This window comes from Dunckerocampus dactyliophorus, chromosome 3, assembly GCF_027744805.1.
Source record: "Dunckerocampus dactyliophorus isolate RoL2022-P2 chromosome 3, RoL_Ddac_1.1, whole genome shotgun sequence".
Lineage (NCBI taxonomy): Eukaryota > Metazoa > Chordata > Actinopteri > Syngnathiformes > Syngnathidae > Dunckerocampus > Dunckerocampus dactyliophorus.
This window is the reverse complement of record NC_072821.1, coordinates 31,844,557-31,861,789: the sequence shown is the minus strand read 5'-3', so window position 1 is coordinate 31,861,789 and position 17,233 is coordinate 31,844,557. Positions and strand designations below refer to the sequence as shown.

At 39.7% G+C, this 17,233-nt stretch overlaps 1 protein-coding gene across 8 annotated transcripts in view; it reads left to right on the top strand.

Annotated features, from left to right (window-relative positions):
• LOC129178024 (C-myc promoter-binding protein-like) overlaps positions 1–17,233 on the top strand; it is a 47,869-nt gene that overhangs the window by 22,083 nt on the left and 8,553 nt on the right. For 6 of the 8 annotated variants that reach the window (XR_008569735.1, XR_008569734.1, XM_054769673.1 and 3 more), the window contains 15 exons: positions 140–355; positions 615–760; positions 1,929–1,967; positions 4,730–4,863; positions 6,295–6,427; positions 6,635–6,841; positions 6,972–7,100; positions 9,874–10,015; positions 10,227–10,337; positions 13,345–13,464; positions 13,575–13,724; positions 13,921–15,092; positions 16,331–16,568; positions 16,757–16,854; positions 16,949–17,124. Coding sequence is in view for 6 of the 8 variants with exons in the window: in XM_054769673.1 (XP_054625648.1) it covers positions 140–355; positions 615–760; positions 1,929–1,967; positions 4,730–4,863; positions 6,295–6,427; positions 6,635–6,841; positions 6,972–7,100; positions 9,874–10,015; positions 10,227–10,337; positions 13,345–13,464; positions 13,575–13,724; positions 13,921–15,092; positions 16,331–16,568; positions 16,757–16,854; positions 16,949–17,124 (3,211 nt within the window). In the remaining 2 variants the exon portion in view is untranslated. The remainder of the gene's footprint in view (positions 1–139; positions 356–614; positions 761–1,928; positions 1,968–4,729; positions 4,864–6,294; positions 6,428–6,634; positions 6,842–6,971; positions 7,101–9,873; positions 10,016–10,226; positions 10,338–13,344; positions 13,465–13,574; positions 13,725–13,920; positions 15,093–16,330; positions 16,569–16,756; positions 16,855–16,948; positions 17,125–17,233) is intronic. The other 2 variants (XM_054769675.1, XM_054769674.1) reach the window with 1 other exon arrangement.

Genomic DNA, 17,233 nt, shown 5'->3' with positions numbered 1-17,233 from the left:
AGAGACATAAATAACCCCTTGTGGAACGCACGGGGCTCAAATTCTAATTTTAAATAAAACAAAACTGCCTAAAACAAAAGTACAAGTTCCAGATTATCCATGCACCAGAAACCAAAGTTACTGTTTATTTTGTCTACAGGTCAGGACCAGCCTGACAGCCTGCTAGAGTTCACCGTCAGCGGTTTATCAGAGTTGAACTGTGGGAAGAGTATCAATACTGTGGAGCTGGAGATCCAGGAAGCCTTTCTGCGGTTCATGGCAGCCATTTTAAAGGGCTACCGTTCATTTCTGCGACCCATTACCCAGGCACCATCGGAGAAAGCCACAGATGCCAGCTCACTTTTTGACCTGCAAGGTATGGAAAATGATGCTTGTGGAACACAGTTTAGTGTAAAGCAGAGAACAACATTAAGCTTCTGGAATGGCCTTCACAAGGTTTAAGTGGACTACGCTTAAAAGTCAAGTCTGTGCCAGCAAAACAACCCATCTAAAATAACGGTACCAATTCTGCCAAAAAGTGTGGTCACAAATCCAGCCAGAGTTATAACAGAAGCTTGTCAATGGCTACAAAAAAAGCTTCTGGTCGAGAGTCATATCAACATTCATTTCTCCAGGGTTCCTGAAGAGCCGTGACCGCTCCCACCAGAAGTTCTACTCCCTGATGACCAAAACCCAGATGTTCATCCATTTTATTGAGGAATGCTCCTTTGTTAGCGACAAAGACGCCAGTCTGGCCTTCTTCGACGACTGTGTGGAAAAAGTAAGTTTCTAATAATAATTTATATTAATACAGTTGACAAACATAATATAGGAAACAATAATACGTTCTAAATGCTGCGATTGACTTGCGACTAGTCAAGGGTTCACCCCGCCTCTCGCCTGAAGTTTGCTGGGATAGGCTCCAGCGTCCCCCGCGACCTTAATGAGGACAAGCGGTACAGAAAATGGATGGATGGTTGAAGGCTAGGATAGGCTCCAGCTCATCTGTGACCCTAATGAGGACGAGTGTAAAAAATGTGCCTGGCCATTATAACATGGAACACTAAAATCTAAAGTGGAAGGAGATGTACAGTGAGAGGATAGGGAGTGTTGTTTGTTGGAGGAGGTTGGAGACACATGAGGTGAGATGATGGCTACCTGAAGGGCGTGCCAGAGTTAGTGGTTTGAAAAAGTGTTTGCCCCCTTCCTGATTTCTTTTTTTTTTTTTATACGTTTGTCACACTTGCATTTTTCAGATCATCAAACAAAATTAAATATTTGTCAATGACAACACAACTGAACACAAAATGCAGTTTTAATATGAAACTTTGTATTATTAAGGGAGAAAAAAATCCAAACCTACATGGATGGCCCTGTGTGAAATAGTGATTGGACCATGTAGGTTTGGATTTTTTATTTAAAGTTTCATTTAAAAACTGCCGTTTGTGTTCAGACATTGATGTCATTGACTAATATTTAAATTTGATGATCTGAAATATTTAAGTGTGACAAAAATGCAAAAAAGGAAGAAATCAGGAAGGGTGTAAATACTTTTTCACACCACCATTGTGTGTATGTAGTTTATTGAGGACTTTAGTTAGGCTTCTGCATTAATTAACAATTTGAAAAGATGTAATTTTTTTGTACCAGTAGTTTGGTTGAAGTGGGTGAGACCATGGAGGTAAGGAGTCTGTTTACGGTAAAGCATAACAAATAGAGCAAGAAGTAGCCAAAGAACCAATTTTAAATGTGATTTTTATCGAAAGAGACCGTTGCCAATGGAGTGGTATCAAAGATGTCTATCTTTATGCGAGGTCTGTGTTTGTTTACCAGGATTCTTCTGTGCTCCACCGATAATACTAATATGTTCTACATAAACAGTCGTCATCCTGAATCTCCTTTCCGCTCTTGTCTTTTCTTGTCCTTTCTACCTTTTTATTTGTGAGCAGTTGTACTGCTCAGAGCGGAGCGCTGACAAAGGGAGCAAGGTATGTCAGTTTTGACTTGTTTACCAACTATTATGGTTTCCATTTTGTTTCTCTCTCTATTAGTAACTCCCAAGATGAATTTTCCCAAGCAAACAACAACAAAACACACTATCATCAAGTAGAAGCTTTAGATTGACCCATTTGTTCTCTTCTGAGCTTTCATGATTGTGTTCCTTTTCATTCTCAACTGCAACAATTTGATGTAATCGTATTTATAATTTACTGGAACTTGCAGGAAGGTAATATACAATATGTAGCTGAAGGGCTTTGTGCTCAATATGCAACTCAACAAAACCTAACATCCGCAATCAGACTTAATTGGTCCTGCGGTGGTTATCAACTGAATTTGTCAAGTCCAGTTTGTGCTAAGTGCGTGTTCATGTGAAAGGGGGCGTTTGATATCATATTATTCTACTTCAGCTGAAAAGTGAAGCGATTCCAGCCAGTGTATTTTACAAAAAATTTGTACGTACTCATTATGGCGCTTCATGAGGAGTTCCCAAAAGATTATGACTGCTAAAAGCAACACTGTTTCCGCCAATACAGGGCGGAAGGACTGCTGGCATGCCAGCATGCAACGTGTGAATGCGCAAGTTAACACTGATTATTATAAAAAAAAAAAACATACCCTACCCTAGTCTTTTCATTTATCAACGCTCGGAACTGCACAACTTTGACATATTAAATCATCCATTAAAAAATAAATACATTGGAGCACCAACTTTCGTTTTCGATGATATAAGTTCATTAAATATTTTTAATCTGCTTTATCTCTTTGTGACCGCTAGATGGCAGTGTTTTGCATGTGACGTGTTTTGTGGCAACTTTTTAAATTGTTTTCCTTTTTATAATAAAAGTCTTTTAATGCCATTGATTGGTGCCTCAGAGTGCTTATTCCTCCAGAAAATATTGTAATATAAGAAGACTAACAGGCTCAGTACTCACGCAAGGACTCCTATGACCTTTACATCTGCTAACATTAATTATTAATAGTTCATATTGCATTTTTTTTTCTGGTGCTCGAGTGTAAATATCTAGCGTATTCCCTCAGCTGAAAATGTAACTCACTCATAGACGGATAATATCATCAGGGAATGCTCTTTTTTTTCCACATCCCCTCGGGAACCTCATAGGTTCTAAATAAATGGTGACGCCATCTCCTAATTAGTTTAACAGTGAAACAGTGGCACTTTCATTGCTGATTTTAAGCTGAAAGCCTGGACATCACCTGGTCCCGGCCAGGCTATGAGCTTAGCCTAAGCTGCCATGGTGATACAGCTGCTTTAAAAGAGAGCTACCTTTGCTGAACACGCAACTCCGGCTTTCCACTCAACACAGGTCGCTAACCCACTAAACTCTCTTCGCAGAATACCCCCCAAGTGATCAATTTTTCTGTACGGCTGAGCATGCCGAGCTTTCTTTTAGCGCATCAGTCTTGCTTTTGTCTGAAATGTCATCACATGAAAAGGAATATTTTTGGTTTAATGATAACCCACGGCGTTTCAATGCACTAAATTCGTCAGATTAATGAAATAGTTGAGTTTCTCCGGTTTTCATATCACAGCGTGACGTCCCTGTTTACAGTCATCCCTTGTTTATAGCAGTTAATTGGTTCCAGACCATGTTAAATTAATTTCCATAATATAGGATTCAGTAGAATATTTTTTAAGTAAGTTTAGAAAACCTGTTTATGACTTTCTAAATACAAGTTTTAACTATTAGAGCAATGGAGACATGAAATAACACCCCTATAGCACCTTTACATTCCTATTATTCATTGTTTACACCACTTTGCACCTCTTATGCTGCAGGGAGACGGCTTGAGACGGCTGCTAGCTAGTAAGCTAACCAGTTAGCCTCAAATTTATTTCACCTAAACTTAAGAAGCCAAAAACTGACCACTTCCACACGGGTTGGGAGAACTTTATTTCATTCTTATCATGTCGGACATGCCACGGCTGACTTTATGACTTCGTGCAATGTTAAGGTAATGTAAAGTCTCGATCTTTTGTCTTTACTTCCGCCTAGTGATCAGAATACTCTATCTCATTTGTATTTCAATATGTTTTGACAAATAATAGACCATTGTCTACCACAAAACAGTGATCATTCATCTATTAATTCATTTCTGGAAAAGCACGATGTAGCAAGTGAGCGATAATCAAACTGAGTGCTGCCAGCATTGCTGCAGAGGTTGAAGGGATGTACATGTACAGTATATCTCAACTGCAATTATTGGCCATGCGCTGTGTGCCTCCCAAAACGCTAGATGGCGCTTATGCTCCTTTCAGTGCAGGTGAATTTTTGGCTTTTCAGGTTGACATTTTACCTCACATATGAACAAAGCATCTCAGCCAGTGTTGCCAGATTCACCTATTACAAGCGACTTTGGGCTTCTTTTTGTAAAGATGCTTGCAAATTCTCAAGTTAAGTTACAATTATTGAATACTACTTTGCGGAAATTCACTTCCGGAAATTCACTTTGATTTCAAAGGAGTCAGTGCCTCGTCAGCTATGAACATGAAAAGAAAAAGGCTTGATTGTCCTTAAAGACAATGACTAAAGACAACAACAACAGACTAAAAAAAAAACAACAAAAAAAAAGAAAAAATATGCAGGTCTTGATGCTACAAAGAGAAACAGTACTCCAAAGTGTGATGGAAAAGTCGCATGCATAGTTTCAATCAGCTGTAATAGATTTAGATATCATTGTACCATCATTTGAACATAGTAAACAATGTGTTTTTTACACTCATCTGCAGATCGATGGAGAGAGACCAGATGAGGCTAGGTTGATAGAGACCGATGAACCCCATCGTAGTGAGCACACAGTCTTCATCACACCGCCAGAGCTGCCCTCTCTGCCTGAAGGGGAAGTACATCCCTTATGCTACAGGTATTAAAAAACAAAATAAAAATTATTGTGTGTGAAAACACACTTGTTGTAGCTTCACATTCGAGATAATCTGTGAAACCAAATCAGTGTGATTTCTTTAAAACGTAAGCACGTGCGTGTGGCTGTGGGGAAAAAAAATCTATTTCAATTTCAATTTTAAGCCAGACGCATTTTTTTTTGTAAGATTGTGCAGCACCAATTTATGTTGCAATGTTGCCAATATTGACTTTGAGCTACCGAATAATTGTCCATAAGGTTAAATATACAATGCATCTGATTTAAGGGACGATGTAGTAGATGAATAGGAATAATGTAAAGTAAACGTGAAGTGAATGGTTCTCTGACAGACAGTTTAAATTAAGTTGTGTGTAGACCAGGGGTGTCCATATGTTTTTCCAATCAAGGGTCACATAGTGAAAAATGAAAGTATGCAAGGGCCACTTTGATATTTTGTAAGTAGATATGCTTACAAGTTATATATTTCAAGAAAACACATCTCCGATTTGTGATATAGCTGAAAAAGAGTATTAGTAGTATCAACTTCGCTCTTTTTTCTTTTTTTTCCCATTTTAGTTATTTTTTTTTAATTTTCTAAATTAAAATTTTCATCTTAATATTTGTAAATTTTCTTTTCATAATGTTATGACGTTATTGTCATAATATTTTGGCTTTATTCCTGTATTATTAATTTCCCCCAACATAATTTTCCAAAAATTACAACTTTATTGTATTTGTATTTAACTTTTTCTTTAGTGTCTCAACTCTATGCTACAAAAATAGCTTTTTCCTCATATTTTGAGTTTATTTTTGTAAAATTGCAACTTTTTTCACTCAATAGAATGACTTTTTTAAAATTATTTTTTGACTTTATTCTCGTAAAATTACAGCTGTTTTTTTCCCCCCGCTCATTTCAACTGTAATTTTCTTCTCGTAATTATGACTTTTATTACCATAATATTTTGACTTTATTCTCGGAACGTAACTTTTTCCGCAATCTTAATTTTCCAAAAATTACAACTTTATTTGTTGTTTTGTTTTTTTATAATATTACGACCTTTTAAGAAATGTTTTTCTTTAATATTTCAGCTTTATGCTATTAAAAATGTTATTTTTCCTCATAAAATTTGACTTTTTCTCTTAATATTTTGACTTTATTTATGTGAAATTGCTGCTCATTTTTCCATTTTTGATGCTGTTTGCTGTTTTTTTAGTTTACTTCAATTATATTTGTAGAATGTGCTGAGGGCAAATATAAAAACATCTGCGAGACGCAAATGAACCCCAGTAAGCACTTTGGACAGTCCTGGTGTAGACCCTTGCTCCCCCAAGAACCTGAACAGGATAAGCATTAGGAAATGATTAGCTGATCGGATCAATTATTGCAGAATGTTACAAGTGAACAAGATTCTCTTTATGTATGTTGTTCATCAGGTATGATGGCTTCCCAGTGTTAAGTTTGGACTTGTTTGACCCAGTGGAGGGGCTTCAAACCCCTTCCTCTCGCCTCACCGCCAGGCACAGCTGCCCCACAAGCCCGGCACCCATGTTTAGGCGTAGTAAGCAGGTGAACACCACAGGAGCATGCCTTTCAACCTGTTACATCAATCTCATAACTTTTTGGTGGATAAATTAATTGCTAAATAAAACAAACTTTGAATTTTTAATTCTATTCTGATCCTCCCACTTGTGAAAAGCACATTACCCCTTGATGTATGTCCGTTCTATTCTAAATAACTTGTGCACTTCTCTCCACCCTCATTTATGTCCACAGGAGATTAAATCAGCCCAGAAAATAGCCAAAAAGTACTCCTCCATCCCCCAGCTATGGTCCATGTGCCTGCTCCGCCATTGTTACGGCCTCTGGTTTATCTGTCTGCCAGCATATGTGAAGGTTTGCCATTCCAAGGTGCGAGCGCTTCGGACCGCCTATGATGTCCTCCGTAAGATGCAGGCCAAGAAGCTGCAGCCACCTGATGAGGTCATTTACACTGACATTAACATTAATAATGTTAATTTATTTTTTGTAATAGTGTTTAAAATGTACCTTTTGACTCACCAATTACGTTTTTTTTAAACTTCAACATAAATGCCTCACTATTTTCTTTTAGGTGTGCTACAGAGTGCTGATGCAGCTTTGTGGACAATATGGTCAGCCGGTCCTTGCAGTCCGGGTCCTCTTTGAAATGAAGAAAGCTGGAGTCCACCCCAATGCGATCACATATGGCTACTACAATAAGGTACACGTACAGTATACTCGTATGCGCAAACAAATTAAACCAAATGCGTATTGATGGCTGATAAAATGCGCTACTCTGGCTGATAATGTTCAATTAAAATATATACCTTATTTTCCGGACTATAAGTCCCTCCTCACTATAAGTTGCACAGTATTTGACAGAACTATCATCAGAGCAAGCTTTTTTTCTTTTTAGAAAGTGTCGTGGCTGCTCTTAATAACATTAACTTGACAAAAGAAGAAAATTAGGGGGCAATGTTTACACCAACAAAGAGACAAACTAAAAGCTACAGAAGCTCAAATTAGTCAACATCTTTTAAAGTACATGGACGTAATAAAACCATACCTGTTTAATAAATGTCAGGATGTTCTTGAAGAAGACACTTTTAATAAGTGACACGACACTTGGATGCATCCCTGTGTGTACAAACGTATCAAACAGCCATATTACAACACAAAAAGTAGATTTTTGTATTCACAAATCAATTAAAATAGACTGAAAATCATACGTGTGTATTTAGTGAGTGGCTACAATCTCCAAGCTAGACATCGTTAGTGTCCTAATTAAACAACACTGCTGTCTAAAATACCACATTTTAAATTTATAATTATATTTGCACACGACTTACAGACATACTGCCACCAAGGCAGAAGCATAATAGAAAGTAGGGGTGTAACGATTTGTTTTAATAACGATTCGATTTGTAGTACGATTTTGGTTGCCGTTATGATTCAAGGACGACATTGGTTTATTTAGAACGATACGATCCAAAACAATTCAAAAGCTGTGATCAACAGCCCATGGACCTTGGCAAGGACAACCATATTACAGAATATATAATAATTTAGGCTGTGACATTTGTTTGTAGCCATTTACATTTTTTGATAAGCAAAAAGTCCAGGAAAGAAAATAAAGTATCATTTCACGTAGGCCTCACTACACACGCCTCATTACAAATTGCATGTACACAGTAATTCCGGGGCAAAATTAACATATAAAATTAACATATTTCGCACCATCAAATTTTGTTTGCACAGAGATATTAAAGTGAATTTATATCCTCCATACCTTTTTATCTTGTCATGAAGCTCCGATCAATGAGTTTGAAAGGCTTAAAGTTGGACTTAACTTTCGATGTGACTCGATGTGGTCCAACACTATATAAGTATAAAGTATATACGTATAAATCTAGTATAAAGTGTGGCGATGACATCACAGGCAGGCTGAATTGTGTGTAGCATCCGAGGTGTAGGGTGTCTAGAGTCACTCTTTACAGGACAAAAACGAACTTGTGCTCTTTGGAGCGGACGTATTGGCTCCATTTATTCAATGTGGCAACCACACTGTAACCCTTGGTAACCGCAACATGTCGTCGTTACATGACGTAATCTGTGCACCCCACTCTACCGGCAAGAATAATCAATTTACACCAAATCAAACTGTTACACGAGTTTAACGTCTTTATCATAAAAAGTGCTAAAAAAAAAACCCATCCATATAAAGCCTGCCATGCTAAAATTCAGTGCTTTATTTCCTAGTATCAAGTCAATCGATTGATTACCTTTTAAACGATGTTAGATCGATTTATGTCATCCTGAATGGAAACTTTGCTAAACAAAGATCGATGTAGTTGGTCCATAGGACATCAATACATCGATGTATCGATGAATCGTTACACCCCTATTAGAAAGCATTCGGTAACAAAACGCGTCCTGTATGCCCACAACCACCACCCCACTTTAAAGTGCTCACGACACCAAAAAATGTTTAAAAAGTTAAAAAAAAAACAATAACGAAATGAAAATGCTCACTTAACAAAATGTTTTAGTCTTACTGCTGTAATCCGCCAATAAGCAACTATAAAATACGAGTGAAATGAAGTTGTGATTTTGACACGCCCCGCAGCGAGTTTTCCGAACTGCTGCCATCTTGGCTGTGTCATCACAATGAGAACACTTTTCCGGAAACGGGACTCGAACAGACACTGCCATGAGGGCACAGCAAACCCCCAATAACATTCACTGATATTGTGCTGTGATGACTGACACAAAAAACTGGGTACGTGTGTTGTTTGACTGGCAGTGATTGACAGACAGCTCTATGCACCCTGCAAAATACACCACAAGACCAGTGAGCCGCAATCGCTGTTTATCTAGCCCTGGCATTAAATTCCATGGTATTATTCTAAGATATGTAGGATAGATCTAGTAAAATACATACGGATTTACTTACTTACTGAAAGATTGACTGCTACAAACCGAGTGTCCGCGATCACTGTTTTGCTAGCAGCAATTCATGCACAATACTAACATTCACTGCTATATAAAGCAGCACTTTTTTATGTTTAATTCATAGAACCAGCCAAACTATGGAAAAAAAAAAAAAAAAAAGCGACTCCGGAGAATGCAGTATTTTACAAGTAAAGCCTCTGCTGTGTGTGCGTGATGTGGGGAAGGTGACAATTATGACTACCATCACTTTTGTCTGTGTAGATTCTCAGTCATCTGGGTCATGGTAATCCGCAAGGAATGAATCGAGGCAATTGGACAACAGTCCAGAATTTCGGTAGATTTATCTTAACAGCGAGACAGAATAGCAAAACAAATGAAATGTCTGTTGGAATTTTGTCTTGGGTAATTCCAGATCCAAGTGTCAACTGCTTATTGCTTTGTCAATGTGAGGGACGCTTCCAAACACAGTAAGACAAATTGTTTGGTTCTTTTTGCTGACACTGTTTTCCCCCCTTTTTGCCTCTCTTTCTTTTCACTTGAAGGCAGTGCTGGAGAGCACTTGGCCGACCAGCACCAGAGGAGGATACTTTCTGTGGATGAAGCTGAGAAATGTGGTGTTGGGTGTGGCTCAGTTTAAACGGTCACTACGGAAACATGCCCCTGTTACTCACAGCCTGCTGTCAGGTAACCAACGCTGGGAAATGCTTGTTAATGATTATCATTTACTGATCATTTCTTCAACAACTACACAATCATCTGACATTTTCTATGCTTTGTTTTTTGTTTTTTTTTTAATGTGAACTTCATTGACGATTGAGTTGCTTTGGTAGAATAAATTAAATTGAAAAAAAGAACAACAAATGTTTTATGTTATTTTTATTATTATTTTTGACAGATGGCAGTGACCTGGACGCTGTTAGTCATGGCAGCCTGGATAGCACTGCTGACACTCACCTGAATGAGCAGGGCAGAGCAGCAGATATCACTGATGATGGATCTAGCACAGGTACAACTTCCATATTTTCCTCACAGGCACATTGTTTTTAGGGCTGTCACAAATAGCACATTAAGGGTGGCAACTAATTTATGTCATTAATTACGTTAAAAACTTTAGCGTAATTTTCACATGCACATCATGGCAAGCCCCACCTCTGTCATGACACAGGGGAAGCACAGTGTAGCGTCCCCTGACACTCACACTGACACTCTTACAATTTCATTCTGATCTGAACACATCAACAGTAGTGGAATTCCAACACCATGTATGTATCTCCAACTCACAAACACATCTCTAGTCCGTTTGCCCTTGGAACAACACTCCTCACTGTCACCAAAAGACAGCGGGGTTCATCTACCGACACTCGGAACAGGACAACATCATCTTTCATAAGAGTGTATGTGTAGTCTAAGTAAACAAAGACAACAAGTGGCTATTCTTATCACTCTCTTAGTAACTCTTAATGCTCTTAAAGTAAATAATAAACTCTTAAAGTACAATTTCCTGCATTTATGCATGTTAGGGAAATCCCAGAAAATACATTCATAACGTGACTTCAACTGAAATGACGTGTCTTTGAATGCAACACTTCATTGCTCATAATAGCACGGGTAAAGTGTGATTCAAATGTCCTGCTACTATGAAAGAGACTAGTGTTATGTCCTGCCATTTTATCATTCTTTGAATTTCAGTTTAATCATGATTGATTAATTTGAAATGTGATGAATCTGATTAAAAAGTGTAATCATTTGATAGCCCTAGTTATTTTACACTTTTTGTCAAATTTACATTGTGTTTCCTTCCTCTCTCATTTGTCACCATGTGAACCGTTATTAAGATTTTTCTCATTTAATTTTCATGCAGTACAGGAGGTCCTCTGTCTATGAACAAGTTCCGTTCCTATGACGGCGTTCTAAGACAAGTTTTAGTGTAAGTCGGAACTTAGCTAAACACCTAAATAAACACTCAAGTCACTCACACTGTACACAGAAGACATGAGGGACATATATAGAATTAAGTGAAACAGTGTTAAAAAAACAACAGCTTTTATCACACTGGAAAGGGCGTTGCAAGGGAGGGAGAGACAGGCTTATAGGGAGAAAGAAGTGTCAATAATGAGACCCATTATGGTGCTTAGTTATCACTGTCCATTTCATAGGAGCAGATCCTTTCACATGTTCAAGAATATTTCTCCTTGTGGGGCTTGGCCTCTCCATATTCATGACATTTTACGATGTCTTCTTTCACTTTCTATTCTTTTGACTCATTGCCATTAGAAGATACACAATGAAGATGAAAAAGTTTACTAAAAAGAACAAATGTGTGACGCTGTAGTGTGCGACTACATATTCTTCCACCGCCCACACTTAACTTTTTGTGCAGTATTAATATTTTATGGGAGTGCATTATAACCACGAAACGCATGGAACGTAACACGGAACATAACACAAGGACAGCCTGTATATGAGTATGCACAATTAGCAACAGTTACCGTGCAATTGCCTACCAATCTGCAATCTTAAGGACCCCACAGGCAGACTACGTGCCCATGGAGCACACAAATTAGCACCGTCCCTTCAGGAAGAAGCCTGGTGAGAAAGGGCTCTGGGTATATAGCATGGATATGGATGGCACAGCTCCGGCTCCATTTCCTATTTCTTCACATTCTCGCCTTCCATTCATGAAGAAAGCGAAACAGAACAGTGTCAACTACTGGTGGTGAGTCAGTACCAGCACCAAAACGCCAACAAAGGCGTTCATTATCCGCCGTGCCAGTGTTGTTGTTGTTTTTGGATACAGGAAGAAGCGGAAGTCGAAACACGTCACGCATGTAAACAGGTTATTCCGAATGTTTTAGAAACCAGAATATTGACCTTAACCCGAATATTGACTGCATGTAAACGCAGTCATAGTCTCCACCGCACTTCATCGCAATGGATTGGCTTCCTGTAGTGTTCACAGGGTTCCTCCTGCTCAGGAAGGCTTGAAACATCAGAATTTAGAAAGCATCCCTAAAGAGTAGTGGACCAAAATCCCTCCTGAGATGTGCTTAACTCTGATGACCAACTACAGTCTGACCTCTGTGCTTGTGAACAATGGTTTATCCACTCAATCCAATACTAATTAATTTTAAAACCTTATTAATGTTTTTTTTCTGGATTTCTGTTTCACATTACTATGATTTGTACACTTGACAAAAATATAAACACAACCCATTTGTTTTTTGCTCCACATTTTCATGAGCTGAACTCATGAAAACTTTTCTATGTACACAAAATGCCTGTCTCTCTAATATTGTTCACAAATCTGTCGAAATCTGTGTTTGCGACACACCAAGATGCTGATGAGACGGCATGATTATTGCACTGGTGTGCTGTAGGTTGGCCACAATTACAGGCCATTCCAAAATGTTTAGTTTAACTGTATTGGAGGTGGTCCGGAGGTGTCCGAAAATCAGTCTCTATCAGCTGTGACCACCATTTGCCTCAAATACCGTATATACCAATCCAGAGTATCCCAAAAATGCTCAGTGGGTGTCGGGTGAGTATGCTGGCCGTGTAAGTACTGGGATGTTTTTCGCTTCCAGGAATTGTGTACAGATCTTTGTAACATGGAGCGTGCAACATGAGGTGATGCTTGTTGATGAATGACACAGCAATTGTCCTCAGGCTCTCATCACACACAGTATCTGTGCATTCAAAACCCCATCGATACAGTAAAGTGCACCTGCGTTGTAGATGGAGTGGCCCATGGTGGCAGTGGGGTTATGGTATGGGAAAGCACGTATGCTGTGGACCACAAACAGGTGCATTTTATTGATGGCATTTTGAAGATAGCGAGCATGGGATGCTCTGGAACGGCGTACACGATATTTCAGGCAAATGGTGGTCACACCGGATACTGACTGGTTTTCGGAACACCCCCAATGCAGATAAACTGGTATCGTGTCCCTTGTATTTACTGTATATTTGTGTCTATTGCATCATAAAATGTTGCTATTTGTCTCTGTTTCCAGGACATCAGTCAGATTTGGGTTATAATTCACTGTCCAAAGAGGAGGTTCGCAGAGGCAACACCAGTGCACAGGACTCTCTCCGTGACAAGATTGATAAGGAAGAGAGTGACTGCAGCTCTTGTCAGTAGTAGTATTTTTTTTAATCTGACATCAGTTTATATTTGTGCATCATTTATAATGACAATTTTTCCTATATTTTGTGATACGATTTTGAATTGTTTTCTCTGTAGTGTCAGAAACGGAGAGCATCAAGGGAAGTAAAGACTGTCTACCTCAGTTGGACATGGATGTTAATACCTCCTTGCATCCCCATGGCATTGTGTGCAGCCATTCACACTACGACAGTTCCAAATGTAGAGCGAAGACATCTGCAAGGACAGGTAAAACTAAACTTGGTGAGACAGGATTGTGGTGTTTCATGAGTGGTAGTGTGTACCCCCCACCTCTCACCCAAACTTTTAGCTGGGTAGGCTCCATCTCATGTCCCTGGAATGGTGATTGGAGAGTAATACTGACCCCTAGTGGTTTTTATGTGTGTGTTGCTGGAATTAATTAGTGTTTACATGTCCTTTTCAGACCATGTTGCAGGTCTTCTCTTCACTTCTTCACTGGAAGAGATTGGTGAGGTCCAAACCAATATCTTGCTCAGGAAACACAAAAGCACCCTGGAAGAAGTGGTTGGCAGTGGCAGCAGTGACTCGACTTTGGATTGGCGGCTGAGTGGCGACAAAGTCAGCAGTTGTGGCAGCGGGACTGCTGTTCTCGGTCTGGGTTTGAGCCAGGGAGAAACTGACCCAGATAAAATTGCAGGACATCTTGGCGCTGATGCAAAAATTCTCTGTAATGCCAACTTCGGTAAGCGCAAGAGGCCTCGGTCACTGGCTCTGGATGGGTTCGAGGAGGCTTCCTCAGTTAGCAGGTGTTGTAAAGATGGAGATGAGACAAAAATACATGATTCCAGTGATGAGGACACAAACAATATAGAGGCTATTTTTGATTTGGAGGATTTGGATTTGGACAAGACTACCACAGACGCAGGAAGTACTTATCATAAAACCTGCAGTTCTCAAAAGAATCCTATTGAACGCAGAGCAAGCTACTGTGGTGTGAGCACTTTGACATCAAGAGGAACCGTGACGCGCACAGGCATTGAGACTGGCAATGATCCTCTATCCTTGCTTGCAGCAGAGTCTCATTTGGTACAGCAAAAGGAGGATCCAAGCCCAGAGGAGACGGACGCCAGCACACCCATTGCCAACAGGAATTTGGCAAGGGAGATTGAGCTGTACATGAAGCACATGGGGAGCCCGCTGAGTAGCCGTACACCAAGTGTGGACCTACAGGACCCAGCCAGCCCACTCATCTTTCACCGCTCTTCATCTCGTAGTGCGAGCTTACCCCACAGTTCCCCACTCTGGACCACACGGGTGTCGAAGTCTCGCACTTACCACCCTCCCTCACCCTCCCAGCCCATCCCACAGCAACATAAGTGGTCATCACTACCCTGTCGCAGTGCAAGCACCACCCCTAGCCCTTGTCCCAGCCCACTTCTCAGCCCCTACCGGGAGAAGACAAGCCGGACGAATACCGCAGGTCCTTCACCATCCTCCTCCTCTTTTGCTTTGGACACACTACTAACACCAACACTGGATGTTTTCAAGACCAGCATGTTCTCTGCGGGGAAAGGCGTGGCAGAGAAGGCTAGTCGTTGGTACACACGTCTATCTACGTACACCACACCAACCAAGGTACATCCCATTATTGTGTATTTTGGAAAGTGTACTGTACAGGTAAACTTACAGTTTTCAGTCAGGTCTCTCTTAATCTATCAACAGTCGCATTCAAAATGATTAAACCCATAATGTAACTTCCATAAACTTTTCAATCGATAGCCAATTACATTGCATTTTATTTAGGCCTGCCAAAAAAAGTCTTTTAACGGTGGTAACTAATTTATTTCATTAATTAGGTTAAAATTTGTAGCGTAATTAACGCATGGGGATCATGTCAAGCCACACCGCTCTGTTATGACGGCAGACGGAGGCATAATAGCGTCCTCCCACAGAGCCTTGACGCTCTTTTATAACTTTAATCTGACCTGAACACATCAACAGCAGAGCAATTCCAACACCATACTGTATGTGTATCTCCAACTCACAAACACATCTTCGTCATCGGAACGACACTTCCTCAATGTCACTAGACGACCATGAGGTGCATTCACGGACACTCTGAACATCACAACGTTATTATGCATGTTTGTGTGGTCTAGATAAAAGAAATACAAAAAAAAGTGGATATTCTTATCACTCACTTTCTAACGCTTACTGGGAAATACAATTTGGTGCATTTAGGTATGCTCGGAAATCCCAGAAAATACACTCAAAATGTGAATTCAACTTAAATTACATGTTGTCTTTGAATGCAACACTTTTTTTGCTCATAATAACACCGTTAAAGTGTGATTCTAATGTTCTGCTACCATTAAAGAAACTGGTGTTAGGTAAATAGATTTTCAGACGTGTGATTTCAATTTTCTGTTAATTTGGAGCTGTCAATGCACACACACACACACACACACACACACACACACACACACACATATATATATATATATAATCACGTCCTGTCTCATTTATCTTTCTGTATATAAAATACAGTAAAAATTGGCATATTTCACACATGGTTGCAAATGGAGATTAATCATGACGGATTAATTTGAAAACTGATTAATTTGATTTAAAATGTGTAATCATTTGACGACCCTAATTTTATTGCAATAAACGACTGCAAGTTTGTAAACGTTGCAATTGGATATCATGGATATCATTTTGAGATCGTTAGATAAAAAGGGCATTACAAATACAATGCATTATTATTATTTATGAGGGATGAATACGTTGGAGTGTACATGCATGTATTTTTTGTGTGTACTGTTCCTGTGTGGCTGTCACTTCTGTTCTCAAGCATGCTTGATGTCTTCCAGGACAATCGGAGTGACCAACCGAACGTGTCCAGCCATGATGTTGACGATCCAGATTGCTTCTCTGTGCAAGATGAGGAACACTACAAGGAGTCGAAGAGCTCCACAGTTTCCCCGCAAAAGAACGACCCTCTTGGTCCAATTGGATCTCGAAATAGTCCAAGACGAAGCCCCTTCCATAGTAGACTGAACAGTCCCACTACAGGCTCAAGCCTCAGGAGACCGTCATCCCAGCTCCCTGGTAAGACCAGCCTTTGAGTTTCAGTTTGTACATTAAAAAATATTGCTTTCGTGTTTCAGGAGTACAGCAAGACCGAGAGATAAATCTGGCATGATGTTTGTCAGTCATGTGTCAATGTTTATTTGTGTTTATAATGTTTATTAAATAAAATAATAAAACTACTCTGATCATCTTCTATAAACTCACAGGTTGTGGCCTCTCACCTCCTGGCTTCCTTGACAAGTCAGACCTGAGCTCCTCGCGCTACACTAGCAACACCAGCATCTTCAATAACTGTGCAATGGAGGTGGTGACACTAAACTCAACAATTTCACTTCTGGATGCCAAGTTCAGTAATAGCACAGGACTACGTTATTGTATTGCTGTGTTTACTTTTCCAGCTGTTGATCTCAAGCTGTTCGCGCTGTAAGACGTGCGACTGCCTGGTCTACGATGAGGAAATCATGGCCGGCTGGACGGCAGATGACTCTAATCTAAACACTACCTGCCCCTTCTGTGGAAACCCCTTCCTGCCTTTTCTTAATGTGGAGATCAGGGATATGAGAGGAGCCGGCAGGTTAGACATGACACATCTGGAGGCTGTTAAATGAGCTTTGAAATCTAATTCATAATAGAGAGATACATAGACCTCATGTGCAAAGATGTACAGTAAATGTCAGTGTATT